General features: G+C 43.7%; 2 protein-coding genes across 4 annotated transcripts in view; both read right to left on the reverse strand.

Moving 5' to 3' along the window:
- SALL1 (spalt like transcription factor 1) overlaps window positions 1-5,208 on the reverse strand; it is a 16,194-nt gene extending 10,986 nt beyond the window's left edge. The window contains exons 1-2 of one of the 3 annotated variants that reach the window (XM_009090623.4): window positions 4,856-5,208; window positions 4,670-4,762 (exon numbers count right to left, since the gene is read on the reverse strand). In XM_009090623.4, coding sequence (XP_009088871.2) covers window positions 4,670-4,745 — 76 coding nt within the window. In that variant the 5' untranslated portion in view covers window positions 4,746-4,762; window positions 4,856-5,208. The other 2 variants (XM_050978812.1, XM_030227561.2) reach the window with 2 other exon arrangements.
- AKTIP (AKT interacting protein) overlaps window positions 1-22,183 on the reverse strand; it is a 1,131,926-nt gene that overhangs the window by 209,253 nt on the left and 900,490 nt on the right. The window lies entirely within an intron of this gene.

Consider the following 22,183-nt stretch of genomic DNA (forward strand, 5'->3'; position numbering starts at 1 on the left):
TGTCATCTGGTCTCAAAGTACCCTAATAATCTCAAGCAATCTTGAAATGAAGAACAAATTCATCCTAATGAACACAATTAAACCCCCTCTTCCTTATGGATGAATCAAAATGAACACTAGATGGGGTTCCAGTTGCAATAGTTTCTTCAAAAAGTTCAGTGCAGTTTCACTGTTCCACTGACACGTAAAAGAAAGGCTCCTTAAGGCTATATCTAAACTTTGACTACATAAACATTGGCAAAGGGACAAGAAACTAAATCCCTGTTGTTTGGAGGGTAAAACGGAGCTATGGGAACTACCTGTCAATCTCCTCTTCGGGGGTCTGGCATCTGAGGGGTGACAGGGGAATAGGGTTAGCAAAAGAAGCAAAGCTGATAAGGTGAAGCTAAAATAAACTACTAACTTCCTGCTAAGCAACCAGTAAGACTCAATTCGGGGGTCACTGGCAAGATACTGAAGTACATATTGTGATCTGAACCCTGTCACCTTTGGATGGAAGGAGGCTAGCAAAGGTTAAAACAGCTGAACACTTTTTTTTTTTCCCCCTAGCACCAGCCATACAGACACGAAGCAACAATTTCGCTCACACGTTTCAGCTTTCAGTTTTTCGAGACTGCAAGCACAAAGGTGTGATGTACCTTCAAGTGTGGAAAACACACAGGGCACAGATTCTTCACGGTGCCTTTGGCAGGAGCTGCCCCTTTTGTTTTTTACAAACAGTTTCAAGAATCATAATTGTGTTTTCTGAGGCATGTCAGGTCATTTCAATAAAGATTCATGTTTTCACAATTAAAGCATGAATATGGTTAAAAGCCAGTTATGCAATAAGCACTGGTACAGCTAAATATACAGGAGGGCTTGTCCTCGGGGAGCCAGATGCTACTTAGCATCAAAAAGATAAATAAGGTACAAACTAAAAGATAAATATTTTGCAGCAAGACAAAGATTGGGGTTATGTAGGGGAAACACACACACAACGGGTCTGAACTAACACTGGGTTTAGACAACTTCCACCATATGGGTTTCAGTAATTATTTCTGAATTGCATCTGCATAAGTGATATTTCACAAGGCCCTCTATACCCTGGGCTCACCTTTGGAAAAAAACCCAAGTGTCTGTATCCTGAACTAACAGACTGCAGCTACCTCACAAAAAGGCCTAATTGTGTAATGAACTAAAAGCAGCCTAACTGCAGTTCTGTCTCCTAAGCATCCTGTCCTCCAGATCTCACTGAGGAAAGCAATCCTAATTTCTTTTATTTCCTGGGCCCAGTAACAATTATGTGGATGATCGTAATGCTGCAGGCAGGAATTCACCAAAAATTCATTATTGACATGAAAGGGCACTGGTTCTGATGAGGTTTTAAAAGAAAGGGCAGTAAATATTTTCTCTTTGTCAAAGTCTAGGTGGTTTATTTCTCCAATATAACTTTTGCCTTAGAACATCACACCCCAAAAATGTTCTTTTACAATGCAGAATGTAATTCCAAGAAATTGGAAAAAAAAATCTAAAATGTCATGAAAGTGGCTGCAGTTATTAACAAAAGGAAATAATCCCACGATCTCTTACCCACTTCCTACCAGTAATTAGTTACTTGTTGAATATAATTTATGCTGCAAGTAATTTCTGCTATTAATTTGAGAGGTGCTCTGGTTACTCCAATACAAACTTTCTCAAATGTGCACATACACAGGATTTTACAAGTGTAAATGTACTTATCCATTGATTGCACCAGAAATATATTTTAAAGTGAAAAGTCTTCCTAGTGGGAGTGAACTCATGAGCTTTGAACTTAAAAAAAAAAAAAAAAAAAAAGAGACTGAGATAAGAAAAAAAAAAGGCCAAACCAAAACATGCTGATGCAGTGTGAGGAACTTTTTTCCCTACTGATCTTTAGGTATGAAACCATAGCAGAAAGTTTTAACAAACCGGAATTCAAATCAGATGCGAGAAATTTTCACGGAGCCACTTTACAGATTGGCTCAAAATTCTGCCCAGCAGTACCTTACTGCAAGTGCCCGCAGAGGCAGCGATGCTCCCCTCGCTGCACCCTGCCCAAGCCGGACATGGATTAGCAAACCTGAACTCACAGCGTGAAAGGAGAAGAAAGAAGCGCTCGGAATTTCCAAGTTTTGCTTTGCAATTTCACAGGCACATAACGCAGACTCGTCCCCGCCGTAGCTCTCCCACCCCATCTTGCTCAAGTGGGAAGCTGCTCCCAGGGCCGGGGACCCCGGAAAGGCTGGGGTAGCTCTATGCTAATGCTTCTGCAGCGTTCTGAGCCCTGAAGCACCATTACAAAACACACCTTTTGGGCAACTGACTCAAAACTTAGCGTCCAGCCATGTAAAAAACCAGCCAGAAGGGAAAGGGGAGGCTGCTACAGATTTTGTACTAGAGCACACTGCTTTTCCTAGGAAACCGGTCGATAGTTACAAAACAGAATAAACTTCGTCATTCTCTTCTTTAACTTACAACAGCCACCCAAACGAAACAAAAGCTTCACTTCCATGCCATCATTTCAGGCAAGATCCAACTTACTTCAAGGACATCCTTTAGCAACAGGCAGGAAAGCTGCTCAGTTAACATTCCTTTCTCACACTCCCACTGTACTTCATTTGAAAACGATGTGCAAAATCAGATCAAAAGACTAAAAACAGAAAAAAACGGCTACTTTAAAAAAAGATACTTTGAAGTGGTTTTGACCTGTTCCACCTACTAAAAACAAACAAAAAAAGATAGCAAATGTCAAAAGATGCAATCATACGAAGTGAAGATGTAAAAAAATCCCTCTCTGCTTTTTTCTCTGCTCACTTTAAGAAGTTCCAAATTCTTTCACAGGAGGCCGATGAAAGACAACTAAAAACCTAACGCTTCTCCAACTGCTACTCCAAACTTCGAGCGGAAGTGGGAATAACATCGTAAGAAAAATAAATACGTTTACTGAGATGAGAAAGGGGATTATGCTGAGGAAAGGGTAAAACTCGAGTGCATTCAAAGGTCACAAAACTCAGTTAAAAACCCTAAATCGACTCTCAGGACCCAAATAACTTTCAAGAAATGTTTCGCTGAGCTCCGCGGAGCTAGTGCTGATGTACGAGAAGGGCATTCAGGGGATTTCGGAAGCCGGGTAAATGCTCCCAGCGAAGCACAACACTCCGCAAACTTTCCTTCCCGTTTCCACGCGCGGCACCGGGACCCTGTCCCGGCGGTGCCCCGGCGCGGCCGAGAGGCGCGGGCACGGCGGCGGGGGCCGGGCGGCGGCTCGGCGGGCCCGGCGCTACCGGCACCGCCGGGTGCGGAGCGGCCACGGCAGCGGAGGGTCCCGCGTCGCCGCTTCCCCGAGAAGTTGCCGCAGGAACCGCCCGGAGCTTCCGAGCGGCGAGGCCGGGCCGGGAGGTGCAGGGGCTCCGCCGCGCCCGGTCCTCCCTTACCTGCCCGCCTGAAGCGCTTCTGCGCCGCGCCGCCCTCCGCACCCGCGGCCGCCTGGTCCCCCCGCGGCCCCCCGGCCCTCGCTCTCCTCATGGCCGCCGGGGGGCCGGAGCCTGCGCTGGCAGGGGCTGCCCGGGCCCCCGGCCGCGCCTCGAACCGACCACTTGTCGCCCGCGTCCCAGCACAGGTACGGGCGGAGGCACGTCCCCTCCGCCACCCGCCGGGCTGTACCGAACTCCTACTAAATCCCCCTGTTCCGGAGGGGAGGGAAAAAGGGAGTAAGGAAAAAAAAAAAAAAAAAAAAAAAAAAAAAGAAAAAGATACTTCACACGCTCCCTCTGCAAATCCTGGCGGACACAAAGCCAGCGTTTATCCCTCGCTTACCGGCTTGGAGGGAAGCGAGAGACGTAGGAAAAAAAACCCCAAACAAACAAAAAAAAAAACCCAAAAAACACAACCTTAGGGAAAGTAAATCGGCTCCTCGATGCCGGGAGCCTCTGCGCTGCGGCCGCCGAGTCCCTTCTGAGCGCGGCGGCTGCCCGGAGCCCGGCGCGGCGGCGGCAGCTCCCGGGACGGGGCGATCCCCCCGCGGCCCGGCCCGGCCCGGCGGCGGCAACTTTTCCGCCTCCAGGAAGCCTTTGGTGCAGCCGGAGGCCGGGGCTGCGGGGCAGCGTCCTCTGCCCGGCGGGACTGCGGGGGAGCGGGGGGTGCGGGAGCGCTGGGGTCCGCGGGGGGGTGGGGGAGGCGGGCGAGAAAGTGGGTGCCCGGGGGGGATTTTCCGGCCCTTTCGGGGGGACGGCGCGGGCAGCGTGTGTGGCCGGACGGGGCATCCGTCCCGCGGGGCTACGGGATCAGCCGCCCCACCGCAGCCCCACTTTGTTTCCCAGCTCCGCGGGGCGCGGAGAGAGACGCGGGGGGCGCGGATCCATCTCCCGCGGGCTCAGGATGCCAGACCGCCCCGCTGGGAGAGGGCGGAGGGAAAACATCAAAAAACGGAAAGAGTTTGGAGTTTCGTTAAGAAACGGACGAAACAAAACGCTGAGTTAAAAAAATAAGATAAAACCCAAGAACTTGGACCAAAACCTCAGAAGGACCCCCCTCCCCCCGCATATAACTCCGGGAGATCCTGTTGTCCCGCACCAGTGCCCGGCGCGGTTCCGACTCCCCACAAGGTAAGTTCATCTATTTTGTGTGTGTTTGTGTTAAAATGTGTGCGAGGGAGAGGAGAAGAACTCACCATTTCGCTGGGATAACAAGGCCAGATCGGGATCGGATTGGAAATGCTGAGGCTTCGCCTGCTTCCTCCGCGACATGCTGGCTCAAACATCAGCTGGGGCAGAATAAAAAATTACTAAAAAAAAATCTTCTCAAAATTACGGAAATCGAGCCTCCCCCCCCCCAGCCTCCCCGATCCTCCGCGCACCGCGCATGTGTCCTGCTATAATTATGATTATCAATAATGCATTGCGATTAATCATAGAGGGGCTCTTTGAAAGGCGATTGGCACATGGCCAGCTCTATTCAAACCAGCTCGCCTTAATCAATTAGGCGCTGATTTGCTGGAGACCCTTGTCTCTCCGCCGCTCCCACCCAATGAGTCGATCCATGTGGCAGGAGAAGGGGCTGGATTTCCCCAAAGCTGTTTGGATACAGTTTAACCCTCTTAGCAACCAGCTGGAGCTGCATCGCGCCATCCCGGTTACTATAGGAATGTGTCTCCCTTCGCCCCTTCCTCCAGCCCCGACGGGCTCCCCGCGCCTCCCGCCCTCTTTCCCGCAGTTTTGCCCTGCGTTTCACTTTTCTTTTTTCTTTTTTTTTTTTTTTTTTTTTCTTTCTTTTTTTTTTTTTTTTTTTTTTAACTCCCCCCCCACGCCCGCAGTCCGCACCGGTGGAGGGAGGGCAGGGTGACCAATAATCGATCGGGGGAGGACGCGCGGCTGGGGCGACCGGCAGGGAGCAGCGGCCCCGGAGGATCGGCCCCGCACCCGGCAAGTGCCTGCGAGGGGAGAGCCCGGCCCCGCTCCAGCCGCCGCCGCGCTGCCACTTCCTCCGTCCCGCTGCTGCAAAAAAAGTTTCTGGTGTATTTTTTTCTTGGTTTTGTTTCTTTAGGGGTTTTTTTTATATATATTTTTTCCCTTCCTCTTGTACCCCCATTTACAAATAAAAATCCATTTCGCCCTCTCCCAGATCTCTCTCCCACTACCCCACCACCACCACCACTTCTCTTTCCATATATCACGGCCCGAGGGGTGCTGAAAATAGGAAGGGTTTGTTTTTTACCTCACACATTCCCAGGACAATTAGGGCGCCGCTGGGAGCGGCGGGCGGACCAGGCGGCCGCTCCGCCCCCGCGCCGCGCGGGTTGGCTGCGCTCGCCGTCAGTCCGCCCGGGGAGCCCGGTGTGAACGGCGGCGGGGCCGCGGCCGGGGGCGCGTCCCGCTCCGCGGCCCCGCTCCGCTCCCCCGACGCCCCCTCCCCCGGCTCGCTCCTGACTTTTGTTCCCTCTTGGACGTGGGAGCGACGCGCATCTGCCCGCCGGAGGCGCCCCCGGCCGCGCCGAGCGCGGAGGGGAACGGCCCGGCCCGGCCCGGCCGGCGGTGCGCGCAGGCGGAGCCGGCCGGGCCGGGCCGGGCTGAGGGTGGCGCGGCGGGGCCGTCCCGGGACCCTGCGCTCGTCACGGCCGTTCCTTGTGCCCGGTCCCCATCGCTCCCGGCCCCGGACCCTGCGGGCACCGCGCTCCTGTATCGCGCGCCAAACTTTTACGCCCATGTGTTACTTCCGAGGAGGAACCTCTCACAAACAAATGTCACGATCTTGGAATGAAACGTATAGCTGCACAGAGGCTACAAACAAGGCTCTTTTTAATATCTCGTATATCCAGCGATACACGTACGCTGTGGGTAAATGGTGGGTGTCCCCCTGAGCTCCGCTCTCCGCGCCCCTCCGCGCGTCACGCTGCTGCGGGCACGGAAAGTTACTCTGTAAAATAAGCTGAACCGGCAGAAGCGGGAGCACAGGCGTTTCTTTCCCTCCACCCTGACCCATCTAGTGCTCTCTCCTCCCACTCCCCCCGCTGGATTATTTACTCTTCTATAGAAGCTACTCCTTTTTCCCGTATTAATATTAACAAACTCTCTGTAAAAGCAAGAGGCTGATCAGATCAAACTCATTTCAATTTCAAATGAGCCGGTAAAGCCTAGAGAGTGAGCGAGAGGAGAAAGGAGAGAGGGACAAATCTTCCCATTCGAGGAACCGGCTTACTGGCGTTTTCTTCTCATTATTAAACGAAAGAGATTGTAAAACGTTTATCTATAAGGGTGGGAGGAAGAAAAACAGTCGTAAAACCCAACCAAACAAACGCATACGAACCGAAAAATCCTCCCAGGTGCCACTCCAGTATTTAGTCAGCGTTGCAAAGTGGTCACTGACGCTTCTTTTCATTTCTGCACAGGGCGAGCCCCCTCCCTCCCCGCAGCATTCGGTACAGTAGATTTTGAGAAAAAGACAAACGAAGCTATCAGCGGGGATGATGTTGAAGAATGAAGATAATAATGTTGCTATAGGTGGTACTTCACATGACATTATTTTTCACTGAATATTTAAAGAGATGTTTCGGCAGAGATGGATACACTCAGCGCAGGCTGTCACCCTCCGTACCCTGAGACAGTGGGAAAGAAACCGAACCTGAACGCCCAGAAACGCACTCCTCACTCTCTGCTAGCCACACGTAGATGCACACAAAATACCCACGCGGATCTATTTGCACATTTATCCCTGTATTTTTAACTGTATCAATCACTCTATTAGCTTCCTACGGTTTCTAAGCTAGACGAGCTCCCAAAATTATTCGCGTTCACAATTTCATTATACTTTTGCCGATTAAGCTGGAGACAAATTTCCCCAGATGCGCAGTACCTTTGCTTCGTGGCTGGAAAAAGGCGGCCGTGGACAGGTAATTTAAAAAGCAACAACAGCAACAGCAAGTCGAAAAAGAGTAGCTTAAAGAAAAAGAAATTAATTTGGAGAAATTAAGTTTTACAACTTTTTTTTTTTCGTTTCTCTTCTCCTCGCTAGTGTTAAAGCGACTCCTGGTATTTCATCCAAGACCGATTGATTATTTATTGTTTGTTTTCCTCTCCTTCGCTGGGGGCCGGGAGGGGTGGGGAATGGGTGGGGGCAGAGCAGCAGTGCCAGGGCTAGAGAAAAATCGGTCTTTATTGTTGTTGATAGCAATACATCAATTAAACGTCATTGTCTCTAACAGAAGTTGTGAGAGTTCACAAGCGTAAATACTCTGATCCCGGGTTTTCCCTCTCGATGCTCCGAATGACAGTGACATATTTTTCCCTCCCCGCCACACCTTGGAGATTTTTTCCCCCTCTCGGATTATTCTTTTTAATGGAGGTGGGAGGCTTTCTAATGTGCTTCAATGCAAATCAGCCTGGCTGCAAGACACCCGTGGTGGGGATCGATCTCCAGTTCATTGAGATGAGCACTGAAGGGAGATGGTAAACAGGGGATAATTTGCAGTTCATTCTGCTGAGAGACGATTCCAATGAGATGCATCACACTAGACTGGATTATTGTTATTCAGGTTTGCGAACAGACGCAACACCCTTAGCACGACGGAGTTCAAAGCTGCACGATCCCCTCGTAGTTATAAAACATCTTCAATAACTATCGGAGGGTGCGGGTGCGGGGGAGGAAATCCGATTGATTTTGTTCTGTGCCCATGACCCCCGAGCCCCCGGGCCGAGCGGCGCGGGGCGTGCGCGGCTCCGCGGCGGCGGCAGCCGAGGGTCGGGGCAGCCCAACCTGCGGCTCCGCGCCGGCCCCGCACGGCAAAGCGCTGCCCCGCAGAGCTCGCACCTTCACCCTGCCAAAATACCCGCTTCCCCCTTAGCAGGGCGCTTGGGCTTCTATTTACGGAGGTTTGTTTCCTTCATTCTCTTCCTCCTCCGTTTTCTATGTTCTCTGTTTGCTTCTGTTTCAACTGAAAAAGCTACACTTCGCTGGAGTTCCGAGCGGCGCTCCAGCTGACCTCGCAAGTTCGCCGTTTGTCAGCTAACACAGGTTACATATATTTTAGAAACGCCTGTAATTAGGGGCTTCCAGATGCTGCAGTCAGCTGGGAACTTGGCTTTATGCTCCAATGTATAATAAACTTTTGAGACAGTCCTGGGGCGCAGCTACCCCGGGGCAGCGAGCACCAGCTCTCCGGAATTGTTTCATTATCAATAGCCCGGATCACGCTATTCACGATGGACATTGCAAGTCCTGTGACTCTGTGGGTTTAGGTAGGACTACTTTTGTAAGCATGCTGTCAGCTTCCCCCTTTCTTGCTCTCTTCTCCCCCCTTTTTTTTTTAAATTAAAAAAAAAAATCTAATGGTAATTCTCTAGGGGGAAGAAAGATTAAAAAAAAGAAAAAAAAAGAAAAAAAAAAAGAAAAAAAAAAGAGGAGGGGGCATCAGAATTGAATCCATTGAATCCTTCGCCATTATTACTGACAACTAATAATTGATCAGTGCTCGCAAACACAAGCTTTTACCCGCATAATGGAATCGTAAGCAATACGGGTTTAGTCAAAGCAAAAAGGGGAAAAAAAATAGAGGGAAAGAACCTCTCCCTTTCTCTGCTCTAAATCCCAGAGAATCGCTGTGATGGGGACTCCTCCGCCCCCGAGATAAAAATGACTAATGCCATAACCAGCCAAGGTGGGATTATTCAATTCAATTGTTTCTTTACATGTTTGCTGCCTTTTGTTTGACCTGATGGCTGGCAAATTTTTACACCTAGCTGTCCCTTTTGAGTTTATTGATGAAGGTGCTTCTGAAATGATTATCAGGAGATTTACAGCCATCACTACCCACCTACGGGAAAAGTAGTAAAATCAATCCCTCAATCAATCAGACCCCTCTGTGCATATCTTTTTAATCTGCTCTTTTAGCTGTTTTATTACAACGCGAGCATTAAATATGTTTGTTTCAAATTTAACACGAATGCCTCTGAAGAACTCTGTCAATTTACACATAAATCATGAAGTAAACAAGCTGGATGGAAAATTCTCTCACTCGGGCAAGAATGTTAAAACCCAAGGAGTAAAAAATATCTCCCACATCAGTGTATGGGCAACTCTGTATGTTCAGCCAGAAAGCAGGAAAACAACAAACAGAAAGATAAATATGCAACTCTGCAAAAGATTTCCATGCACTTTTCCAGTCACTCACAGGACTAGTGAGTGCTAGTAATTACAAATACTTTCACACCCTCAAGTCCATCATTATTTCCTCTGATATCTTTATATATATATGTACATCACAGGATATCTTCTTTCCTGTGTTAAGAAAAATAACTTTTTTTAAATTAAATACCATATACTTGAGAAAGTGTCTCGATTCTTGATTCCAACATTATTATTGATCCCAAGGTATCTCTCTATCCTTTATATGCCTTTTTTGGGGGTTAAAAAAGAAATCAGAGGGTATTTCAGGTAGGCTGCTTAGGTCACTGATTACACAGTGGTCATCAGGTATGGACAGAGTGAATCTATAAGTTCTATAAAGAACCAAGATTTTTATTTGATGCCACAGGGGAAGTTTTCTCTGCAAGCCACATGCCTTTGCATCCCAGTTTAATTTTTTTTTAATATCCTAGTGTATCACAGCCACATAAAGCCACCACGTGGCTCCATCAGAAAACCAGAAGTTTAGAAATGAAATGACAAAGATTTCTCCAGCTTTAGATTAAAAAACAAAACAAAAACAACAAAAAAAATCCATTCTGAGCATATTGTAATGTCTCAGCACAGAAAAAGCTCTGGATAGGACAAGGGAAAAAAAGAACACTGAAATATGAATTGTGTGCATGACAAAAGAAGAGTCATGAATAATTGCATCTGATATCAGATGATGAGATGTAACCTGCAATATCAGCCAACAATTCCTCCAAACATCTTGTTTTATGGAAAGTGCCTTTATACAGTAGGAAAAATTCACAGTTTCTATCACTGTTCATCCAGATATCTATTAATGGGAGCTTTAGTGTCAATTTAAAATAAAATATTATAGTTATAATTTCTTTGTCAAAGTACTACTTAAAATAGTAAAAAATATGGAAATGGGAGTCACTCAAAAACAAATGAAGGAGCAGGACCGAGGGATGTATTTTCCAGGATATTAAGGAGGAAACATATGTTCTTAAAAAGGTGTTCCCTTAGGATCTGCTTACCTTTAAATTAAAATTACACAAAAATTCTGTACTCTGTCAAAATATAAACACAAGGACAAAATTTTACATGAATATTTTCTCTGAAAAAGAACCTACAGATGATTTCTACAGGGTAGTCATCTAACAAAGTAAGACATTGTCACAAAAAGATTTACTCTGCAAATCAAAGTTACAAAGTACACACGTTTATTTACATTTGAAAGTTTCATTTTAAGCTGGAGAATATGAAGTGATTAAAAACTAAACATGCTTCAAACCTCAGGGGGAATGTTGCCTGTAGAGTCCCAAATTTCTTGCCTAATGAAATGAACCTCACAACCCCTCTCCTTTTCATGACATATTTTTGATTCAAATACAGTGGAAGTATTTGTAAGTACATACATTTTGTTTTCATAATATTGAGGTGCCCTGATTAATGCATGGTGTTTACAACGTGAAAATTGTCATGCTCTCTGCATCAACACAAGGAGCTGGCCTGGCTGCAGCTAGTTGCAATAAAGTAAATGCCTCATGAATAATGCTCTGCTTTCCATGCCTGAGCTAAGCAGAATCTTCCCCATCCACCTTTTGCCCCCAGTTTGAGCCAGCCTGTTAAAAGAGCTGGTCTGCATTGGTGCTGACCAGGACACAGCTCTCTGAGTGCAAATATGTTTGCTCACAGACTTGTGCATGCACTATCTGGGTCCTGTGGGGAGCCCATTTCCTCATGGAGCAATCTGATCCCAGCCACATTTTTTCAGTTTTCTTTTCTTCCCATTAATGATCATATAATGGTCAGATGGCAACAGCAGCCACTACCTACCTCGAAAGGTAACTCCAGGAGTTTCTGTTTTCTTAGAAAAATTCCTCAGCAGAAAAGAAAGAGTTGAGCACTGAGCTGCCAGCCAGCTCTACTGAACTATCAGCAGATACTACATCAGTGACCCAGAAAGAGCCTTGAAAAGTACTGCTTCATAAACCCAAGATCACACAGTTAGCACCCAGAAAATGAGACTCACAGTTTCCTTTCCTTACGTAAGAAAAGCTCAAGTAACAGGATTCAAAGAGCAATCCTCACAAAGAGACTTAAAAGACCCTTCCTCAGAAATCCAGAAACCAGATTTGGGGTTAGAAAAATTGTTTCCATCCTTCATATGCTTTATATAGTAAGCCTGGACTTTCATCCTGCTGTACAAGCCATGTCTTGAATCCCCCCTGAGTTACGTATTCAGTGTTTCAGTCCTTCTTCACAGAACTTCAAATTCCCTCTCAAATGCAGTGTCCAGGGCTGCAGAACATGTCTATTTACATCCCTAAGCAGCTTTCTGCAGATTAGCTGGCTCTCCCCAGGACTGTACACAATCATTAAGCTCATCTGAGCTTGCTCCTAACCACTGACACCCTAGAAGTACTACCTGAATGAGAATTTAAAGCTTGAGTAGGTTTTAGATAATACTAAAGCTATGTGGTGCAAAAATCATATGTGCAAAGACAAATGTAGCCCCAGTCTGTTCAGCAATTCAGCTGCTTGTCATGTACTGCAACAGGCACAACAAAAGAGGGAGAATTGTACTTGAATATAAGACAACATGGCACATTTAGGAATTACACCAAGCACCAGTGCTTATTCTACTTCCATTTGTAAAGAAGGATACATCATTTACTCACTTCTGAGACCACAAAAAGACACTTTTCCTCAGAAGCTTGCCCAGTTCTAAACATCATCAGTGTCACTCATCCTTGTGCAGGCAGCAGAGCACTGACAGCACAGCATGAGCAGTGTTTCAGTCTAGAACTACACATGAGTGATTTTGGGGCAGGGGTAACTGTGGTGATCAAACCTGTTCCTGACCATGGTTCCTCCCTGCCCCAGGCCTGGATGGCCCTGTTCCACCAGGCTGTGCTGCTCTGCCATTGGTACAGACGTTTGCATGACATGGAAATCTCCTGCACGGGGCAACAATGCGTGGTACAGTAACTTCTTAAGCTGTTCCAGCTGTTTGCAAATAAAATATGCGTCTGAGCCCCCAGCCTATACAAACTGATTTCTGAGAGGAGCTCTATTTGTGTGGCTGTGCCAGATCAGGGCCATTACTAACTGCAGAGGAGCATAAACAACTGGAAAGAGAGAAAAGATTTAGAGAAGGCCCCAGTGACAATGATTAGCATGTAAATCCCATACCTCTTAGTGAAAGCTCTCTTGTTAACATGCTTAGTTGACAGTCGCACACCTTTGCATTCCCATATATTTTAAGGCTTGAAGTCACTTGCTCTGTCTCTCAAGTTTACTCAGCCTGGCTTCTTCTGCAGTTGAAGCAGCTTCCATTTTCATGCTGCACAAAAGCACAAGCAATGCCATAATACATAAGAATAACAGTTTAATGGAAACACAGAGCCAAATGCTAAATGTACTAAATTAAGTGGAATTAATGAAAGGATAAATATGGTCCATTCCCTCCTCCAGCTTCAGTACTGTCCTCTCCAACACTGTACATATAATCTCACAACACAATAACATTGCTGTACTCACTCACTGCAGGCAGGATCATTCACTTACTCTTTGTTTCACTTCTACAATTTCCAAATAGCAAAATTCAGTTTCAGGCTGAAAGGGCTCAAAGGGCTGCCAGACCTGCTACTCCTTTGCCCCAGTGCTGACAGATTGTTCTACAGTGGGACAAGAGCAGCCCATGTCCAGCTATGCTCATACTGAGCAGAAGCAATAATTAAACTCAGTGCAAAGGTAAAAAGCAAGATGGATGTGAGCCTAAGGGGGGAGAGACAGGTACATCTGCATCCCGGGCCAGCACTGCCACCACCAGCCCCCAGAGCAGCAGCTGCCCAGGGCTGCAGAATGTTCAGTAACACTTTCTTGTGCTAGAGACTGTGCCTTGTGAGGGGCCTACCTTTAATGTTTTGCCTAGAGCAAGGAAACCCAGTAACGGGTGCTGGTTGCCACATTCAGGGGAGCCTGCAGGAACTGCTTGCTGCTGACTGGGAAAGCACTCACAGCTTCTCAAAGCAAAACTACTGTGACATTTTAGGAGTACAGCCTTTAAACCACCTGTTCAAATCTGCTGATCACAGCAGATCTAATGGCTCTTCAAGGGGATTACTCAAAGACAATAAAAATACTAAAAAATCAAAGACAAAAACTGTTACTGGTAATTTGCACCAATTTTTTTTGTGATGCCACACTGTAATTTTTGCAATAATTGTAGCCAATAATACACTATGTAAAGTTCTCAAGGGACTCTCTCTGTTCAGAAATTAACTGCACAATATGCCTTGCATTTCTTATTATTCTGCTTTCTTATTGTCATTCTCATAAAATCTAGCAAAATGATAAGTGGAATGCCTAGAAACAGCCAGAATTTAATCTGGATGAATTACACAAAATATATCTGTCCTGGAAGAGTATCTGCTTTTAAGGAGTTATATACCACCACAGAGAATACAACATTCTGCACCTGAAGCATTGGCACATATCAATAAGATTATATTAATTCTAGTAGCAAGCTGACATTGCTGGATACTGCTTGGAAATGTGCATGTTGTAAAACTGGAAAAAAAAAAGCTACAAAATTGGAACTTAATTGAAAATACTTTCATTTTATAGCAAACCATATTGTAGATGTTTACATTGCATTCAATAAGTATTAGTCATAAACCCTAATTTAACCCCAGATTTTGTTAGGGTCAAAATTTTTGGAAAATCCAGGTGTCATCCCAGATTTTGTACCCTTTTAACTGCCAATCCCAGCCCCCATTTAGGTAGGCAAGTCCTCAGTGGTGTGGCCACACAGTCAGGGGCCAAAGCTGCCTTGGTGGCACTTGGCCTCAGTGTGCCCCTGGTCTGTTTTGCCTGTGGGTCCCATGGTTTCAGGATCAGGAGGTTTGTGTGTAAAGCTTGTAAAATCTTAGAAGAATACAAAGGATATTTTGTAAAGTTTCCCTAGAAACATCTTTTTCAAACCATGTGGTGTTGCTGGATAGGGATTTAGTCTATCCAAATAAAACCAGTAGCACTTTTCAATGCATAGAGCACAGATTCATCAAGTGGCTCAGTTGCAATGTGTTCGAGGTTCCTGGAAAATGAAAGGTTGGATCAGATGTTCTTTTGAGGTCTCTCCCAGCCATTCTATGAGTCCATGACAGGGCAACATGATTTTACATGGAACTGTATTATTCACATGCTTGATGATTTATTATATCTTTCAAAATGAAATAATCAATATCATGTGGGCTTTCTTGCTGAAAGAATGAAATTGCTTGACTGACACATGATAGTGAACTAATGACATTAGAAGCTCTGGCTCTTTTATTTCTCTTTCGCTCAGAAAAGAGCAAAAAAATGTGGATTTGTTCTGAACTAAATTGCAATACTGCAGGCTAAAACTTTACTTCTCAATCTAAAAACTTTCCTTCTCAATTTAAATTCATTTTAAATTGTTATGCTTTACAAACTTCCAAATGGGATTCTAATTGTTGACAGACATTTTACATTACATGTGTCTATCACTTTGATTTAATATGCATTTTCAATGAAATTTAAAAAAGGCCTCTAAGGTGGCAATTTAACAGCAAGACATGCTGTGAATTTTAGATATAAAAAATATCTAGTTTTCAAGGGGTTTTTGTACATGGGAAAATGGCCCTCCAGAAAAAAAAAAAAATCAGAGAATGTCTGTATGGCTGAGTTATCAGAAGCTAAATATCTCCAAGAACATTACCTACTGTTTTAATCAATCACAGTCATCAGAGGCAAACCAGGTTTTACATTTATGCAGCTTTTCAGTGGTGCACTTCAAAAAGTATTAACCATAAAAGAAATAGAATGTATTTGGAAATCCTATGTCTGGTTTATTACATCTCATGACCTGATTTAATTTTCTTCTACAGAAAACCCACATTGAAATGTCTGTGAGTAATAGGTACTTGTTGTCAACTTTGATAAGAGACATTTGAAAGGAATGCCAAATGTATTGTGAAAGATAAGAGAACAGCAGCTTTTCTGTGTCCCTAAAAGAGTGGAAACCAGACTTAGGAGAGCACACAACTACAGAACAGACCTGTTCTATATCATGCCTACTTTTGAAATCATCAGAATCGTAGTTAATGTTTAACCCCTAAGCTACAGACATTGACAGCACAGTGGGAACACTTCTCTATCTTGAACTTAAAATTTTTAAACCAAATAATTCACTACTTTTGAATTCTTGCATTTTCTTCATAACATTAATAAAAACATCTTTGGCTGGCTTATTTTATTTAAATAGCTTTAGATATCTTGTTTAAGAGGTCCTGCAGGGTGTCCCAAAACCTACACTTGATGGCAAGAATAAACATTCATTAAACTTCAAAGGCTGCCAAAAAGTCTAGTTATTTTGATTTAGGGGAATCATTTAAATTAATCCGTCAGCCTGTGTAGAAAATATGTAATATAATCCATTTCTCTGTCTCCAGCTTCAAGTCACACTGGAAAAAAAATACTGCTTTACTAATGTTTTCTGTTTTGAAAAACTGGAGAAAAATTAAGACTTCATTTATTTTGGAAGAATTCTGGCTTAGTGACATTAAGAAACAAATATTATAATACACAACTGTGTACTTACATCTCTGTGTAACTGCTGTTAAACCTACATACACAATGGAGTTCTTCAGTGGGAGCAGCAAAACCAGATTTTTTGTGTATGTGTGTATATATAGATATATAATATTTTTTTTTTTTAACAAAATAATCAATTTTTTTGAATGGCTTTCGTCCTTACCACCCCCAACTCAACTGAGTGCTGCTGTGCTACAGAAAGGATGGAGAAGCTCAGCTATTGTAAATCACTGCAATGCCATGAGGCCAATTCCAACGAGCTGAGGTTGTGGCCTAATATTTGTGCTGAAATGTTGCAGCTATAGCTGTATCCCTGAGCTGTATAAATATTTGTTGAAAGCTGACTGTTAGGGTGCAAGGGGTGGATTGCTCATCAGCAAATAGTGAGGGCCCTTGTCTTTTCACCTTTCTTAAGGAAACCTTCCCTTTTTGAGGGCTGAGAATTTTGACTGAGTACATGTATGGTCCTTCTTGCTTTGTGCATGGATTGTTCTGTGTGCAGTGGAACAGGAATTTCCATCTGGACTTTTGAACTTGCACCCGCCTGAGTGTCCGGCCCTGATTCATGCCATGCACTGTACATGAATGACCAGCAATGTTTACAAAATGAATTAGCTTGACTCCAACTCTCCAGCCAGAAAGTAATCAAAGTGAAGAGCCAAGCTATTTCTGAAATTCCAGCTTCCCTAGCTAGAAACTGCATGCTCTGTCTAGCTAGTCGGGGTACTAATGCAAAATGTACATGTTCTATACTGGAGGACAATTAATAACAGCAGTGATTCTGAGCAGTCGACAGACATTAACTATTCCACCCCCAGAGTGCTCTTGTGTGGTAGGCAAGTCTGACTGCAGCACATGGTACAGAGGAAAAAAAAAAAGAGGGAAAATATCTATATCAGTAAGTGATTATTCCATGAGTTGTAGGATGTTCTTTTTGGTTCTTTCTTCTCCCAAATTAAATTCCAGTTAACATTTTATTTCACTTTTGAATGAATACATGTATTCATTGACACATTCAGGAATCTTCATATGCAAATATTTTTAGTAGGGCTACTCATAACTGGTATCCCTAAAATCTTGGAAGCTTTGCTTTATTTTCTCATCGACCATCTTAAAATTTAAGCATTTATTATCTTTAGAATAATCTATAAAATACATTAGCCTTTGCTAAATTTAATATAAAACATTGTTATGAAAGAAGATAATGTTACATGATACATTTTGTTTGAGATGGTCTGAAACTCAAAACGTATCACTGAAATTTCCCTCTGAAAACAAACCTCCTGATCTGAAAAGCCCACAGCATATAAAGCTGGAGATGTCTCAGAGCCAAATTGTTTGCTCCTGTAAATGGTTAGAGCTCCACAGAGGGGGGATATGAAATAAGGCTCTGTTGATTTTACAGCAGAGCATCTGAACCACTTCCCCTGCCCTAGTCAGTTTAATGCAAAATTAAAAGAAAAATAAACCCCAATTAGCATGTGAGCTCTTCATTGGCAAACTGGCATAACTCCACTGGATATCTGACTTAGGCAAGGTTTTCAGGACTTACCACCAAGAAGATCTCGGCCATGGTATTTGAATGGTGATTTCATGTGGGTGGGTACGAACCTGATTCTTCATCCTTATTCAAGCTGAAAACCAGGAATGCACTACACAGATATAGATCAGTTGAGAAATTGATTGTTTGCAGGGAGGGAGGGTAAAGTGGCTCAGTTATTCCAAAATTAGCAGCTGCTAGTGTGGTGTATAGCTCAGGCCAAATGACAAGTGAATGATGCTGCCCAACACCTCCCCATCTATATCATACCTGCATCCAGACCCTGGTGACTTTTATTTCCTGAATGGACTAACAAATCCAGGACTGATAAACCAAAAATATCTGAATAAAATAGCTTGGCAGGATATCTTTAACATTATCTAAAAAATCAGAGGTTAATAAATGGTTAAATTTAGCTGTAGCTTCTCTTAAGTAATTTGAACATAAGTCAATATTTTTGTCTTTTGTTGTCTCAGGGTTTCTACAGGAGCAGAGAGAATTTCCTCAATGATTTTTCTACACTTTATAGCATTATGCCTTTGTGCTATTATCCATCTGTATCCTTATCTAACATGTTATCAGTTAACTGTATGAAAATAAGTAGCAGTTCCTTCAGCCCACAGCAAGTATCAATAGGAAGAATGACAGTGGCTACTTTGCCCACTTGAAATGGTTTATTTGTTGCAATCCTGTGCATAAGATGTTTATCAGTAAGCACCAGACAGCCATGCAGAAGAAGGAGCCTTAATTCTGTCTGAGACAGCCTCTTATTGCTATTGATAGTTAGCATCAGTGTCCAGTCTGAGAAATGGAAGTGCTGCAGGCAACTTCAGTCAAGACACCCTATTGATCTACTGCTTCCTCTGCATCCCTGAAGCTAGAGAAGAAAAATAAAAAGGGGAGGAAAAGCCTGCTGTATAAGGGGCAATGCAGCAGTCTGTGTCTTGCCATCATTCAGAGGGGTGTGTATGTGCATGGATATTCCTGATATTCAGTACCTTAGACAACTGTAAATCACACGCACAGCCATGATAAATATAAATGTCAATGTGTTGGAAATGTCCTTTATATAAGAGGTGTCACTAGAACTACATTTTTAGCATGAAACATTTTTTCTGCTTTTTATTTTTCATTGACTTATTGTGCTTCTGTTATATCCTGTCTAACACAATCAATCTAAAGCATAATATCTGAGAGTCCTATTCATAAATAATACATATTTGGGTCATTTTCATTTGTATCCTACAATGAAGATTTACAAGCCAGAAACAAAACAAGAAACAATGTGTGGAATGCTCTTATTCAGTGGATAAGAATATATTACTGTGATCAATTAATCTGCTTTTCTCTGCATTAGGTGGACATCTTTATGGTGCATCCATAAGGGTTTATAACTTGGGAGAGACAGAATCAGCTCTAAGGCTCTAACATAAAATGCCTATAGTCAGAAAAGGGAAACTTTTCTCAAGTTTTTTTTGCTTGGTTGAGCATTCTTTTTTCCCTCTATTGCTGTTGTTTTTCAATAGGAAATGTGTTAATTTTTGCAAACTCAAACACAGCAATAACTTATCCATTAACATAGTATGTTACTCTGCCCTATATTCTACCTCTCATGTTGAATAAAAAAAAAAAAGACTGCAAGAATTCTGAGGATTTTCATGGTGCTATTTTTTCAAACAGTCCCATTTTCCTACAAACCACACAATTCATTCTACAGGAGGGAAGACTGACACACAGAAAGGTCCCAGCTCAGTTTTTAGGGCCACAAATTACTAGGCAAAATTAAGCAAAAAGGAGATAAAATCTGTGCAGAGAAATTGCAGGGGAACAAGAGAGGTGAAAGGGAGACTCCACTTGGTGTTAGTTTGCAGTTCAAGAACCTGCAGCCCCTGGTGCAGTCACCAGGAGGGCTGGTGCTCTGAGCCTGGGCCATGTCAGAGGAGTAGCAGTAATGGCCCAGCTTATTAGCAATTTTGTCTGCACAGAAAGGAACAAAAGTGGTGATTTAAAATCAGCCAGAGCTACTTTAGGAAGCAAAGCCAGAACATACAATAATTTTGCAAGCAATATAAACTGCTGGGGAAAAGTGGGGGTGAATGGTGGGAATGGGGACAAGGCTGCTCACTGTCACAGTTCCCCCTGTTTGCCTCAGAGATGCAGCCCAGGCTCTGCTCAGACTCTGGGCCTCAGAGTGGGTTATTGCATTCGTTTTCCAAATCTGGAAATTTGCTACAAGTGCATCTCAGATAAAAACTGAAATGAGTTTTGCAACTATGGCAAAAAAAGCAATTTTACATTTCATAGACCTTTTAAAACCTTTTTCAATAGAAAATAAAAATAACAGTAAGGGGAAAAAAGGCTCCATTTCCATTCCCGTTTTTATAGTTGGACGTTGCAGATGTTTCTGGGTCAGAGGTGAACATGTCTTTAGGTGTCAAAAGATGCAATAACCTGAGTCAAAAGTGGCCCAGTCCCCAGAACCATGACTGTGTGCCAGAATATCCCCACCTCAGAAGCTTGCTGGCAGCAATGTGCTCCAGGTGTCTCACACTATACAGACCTGGTAGTCATTTTAATATTTTCCATGCTCATGTAAATGGACTTGATGTGTGTTCATCAAATGTGGGAAAATCCCACAGAATGGTGTGCCATCTGTTTATAGGTAAAAGGTCTGCTTTGCTGACAATCCAGTGTAAAATCAGAACACAGAATGAAAGCAAGCATGCTTTTGTTTTGTTCTGGTTTGGTTTCATAAATCTGAGGCTTAATATCATATTAAAAGCCTAACAAAGTTCAAAGGTTCATTCTGTTTGGATAGCAGCACTGTCCTTCTCAGATGTGTGGATATTACCTGAGCTACACAGAGCTCTTAAATCTGCACCACGTGGCTACAACTTGCAACCTAATGAAACTCCAAGCACACCCAGGAGTCAGCAGGACCTGGGGAGGGTGCAAGGGCCACAGCCTGGGCAGCTGGGTGCCTGCACTGGTGGCCTGAACCAGAAGCCTCTGTGAAACACCAGCTGACAGCATTTCAACACGTGTGCTTGGCCTCAAGTGAGAAACTCAAGCTGAGGCAAAAATGGAAAGGCTCACTTTGAAAAGCATCACTTTGTTTTATATAACACCCAATACTGCATTTGATTTTTTGTTAGAATTAAAGCCAGGTTTAATTCAATTAATATGGTAGATGCCAATCAAAGTGTCCATCTTCATTACTTTGGTCTGTTTTATACAAGACTGGTGGAGAAAAGGCAGTTATGTCTGATCTATGACATTAAAGGAAGGCTGTGGTCACAGAGATCTTCAACATCAGTTGATAGACATTGACCAGTCATCAGAAGAGGAGTCTGAGACCTTTCTTGTCCTTTTACACTCCATGGGGAACACGTGCTTATACTTTTCTACAGAGAACTGATAACCAGACCTGGGAAATTTATACCTGAATATGAGACAGATGTCAGAAGATGATGTCAAAGTGCTTTGAAAGAATATTTTCATTACATTTACCATAGAGTGAGTCTTGGGTGAAAGAAGAGTTAATGCAGCTGGCAGAGGAGGAAAAACATCAGAGGAAAATAAACTGATATAACTGATCAAATCCAGACATATTCAATCTAAAATCTCAAATGGGATTCAAGGTATGCTGGAAGGATGCTAGAGCATCAAATGCTGTTAAACCATCTGCTACAACCTGAGAAGAAGACAAAACAAAATCTCTGTAGAGAGATGCTCTGGCTGCTCACTCAGCAAGGCAGGTCAGTGCATCTCCACTGAGATAGGCTCTACTGCTCTTCACTGCCTTAACCCTGGCCCTACTGGCCCAAACCAGATATTTTAACCTTGCCACCAGCATTGTACTGAGATGTAGAAGTTGAGAAAGAGAGTTTGAAAGTGCCTGTGGTCAGCTAATTGGGAAAACAACCAGTTCCCCACAGTATAATCTATCCCACTGGCCAAAAGAGACAAGTTTTATATGTTCAATCAGAAAAGTGCATCTCCTCCAGTAATGTGTCTGAGACATTTACTTTGAATACTGAGCAATCTTATTTTCAAGGTCAAGTTGAGGTTTCCTGGGTTCAGACTAAAATATTTTGTAGGGCCAAAGAAATATTTACTGGGTTCTAGGGAGCAAGGAGTAGATGTGTAATTTGAACATATTTCAAGTCATCCTGGGAGGTCTTTTTGTTTTTACATATTTGTGTCTCCACAGACAACCTTTCTATTTTTTTTCCCCTAAGAAATTGGAAGTAAAGAAAATTATGACATTTCTTGCCACTACATTTCAGTTGGGCCATTTCCTGCATCAAACCAGAGAACCTGCTTTATTTGCACCCTTTCCAGTGCATCATATGAAACCATAAAGACAAATTTTGTGCAAGGACTGCCATTCCT

This window comes from Serinus canaria, chromosome 11 (assembly GCF_022539315.1).
Source record: "Serinus canaria isolate serCan28SL12 chromosome 11, serCan2020, whole genome shotgun sequence".
NCBI classification, from domain to species: domain Eukaryota; kingdom Metazoa; phylum Chordata; class Aves; order Passeriformes; family Fringillidae; genus Serinus; species Serinus canaria.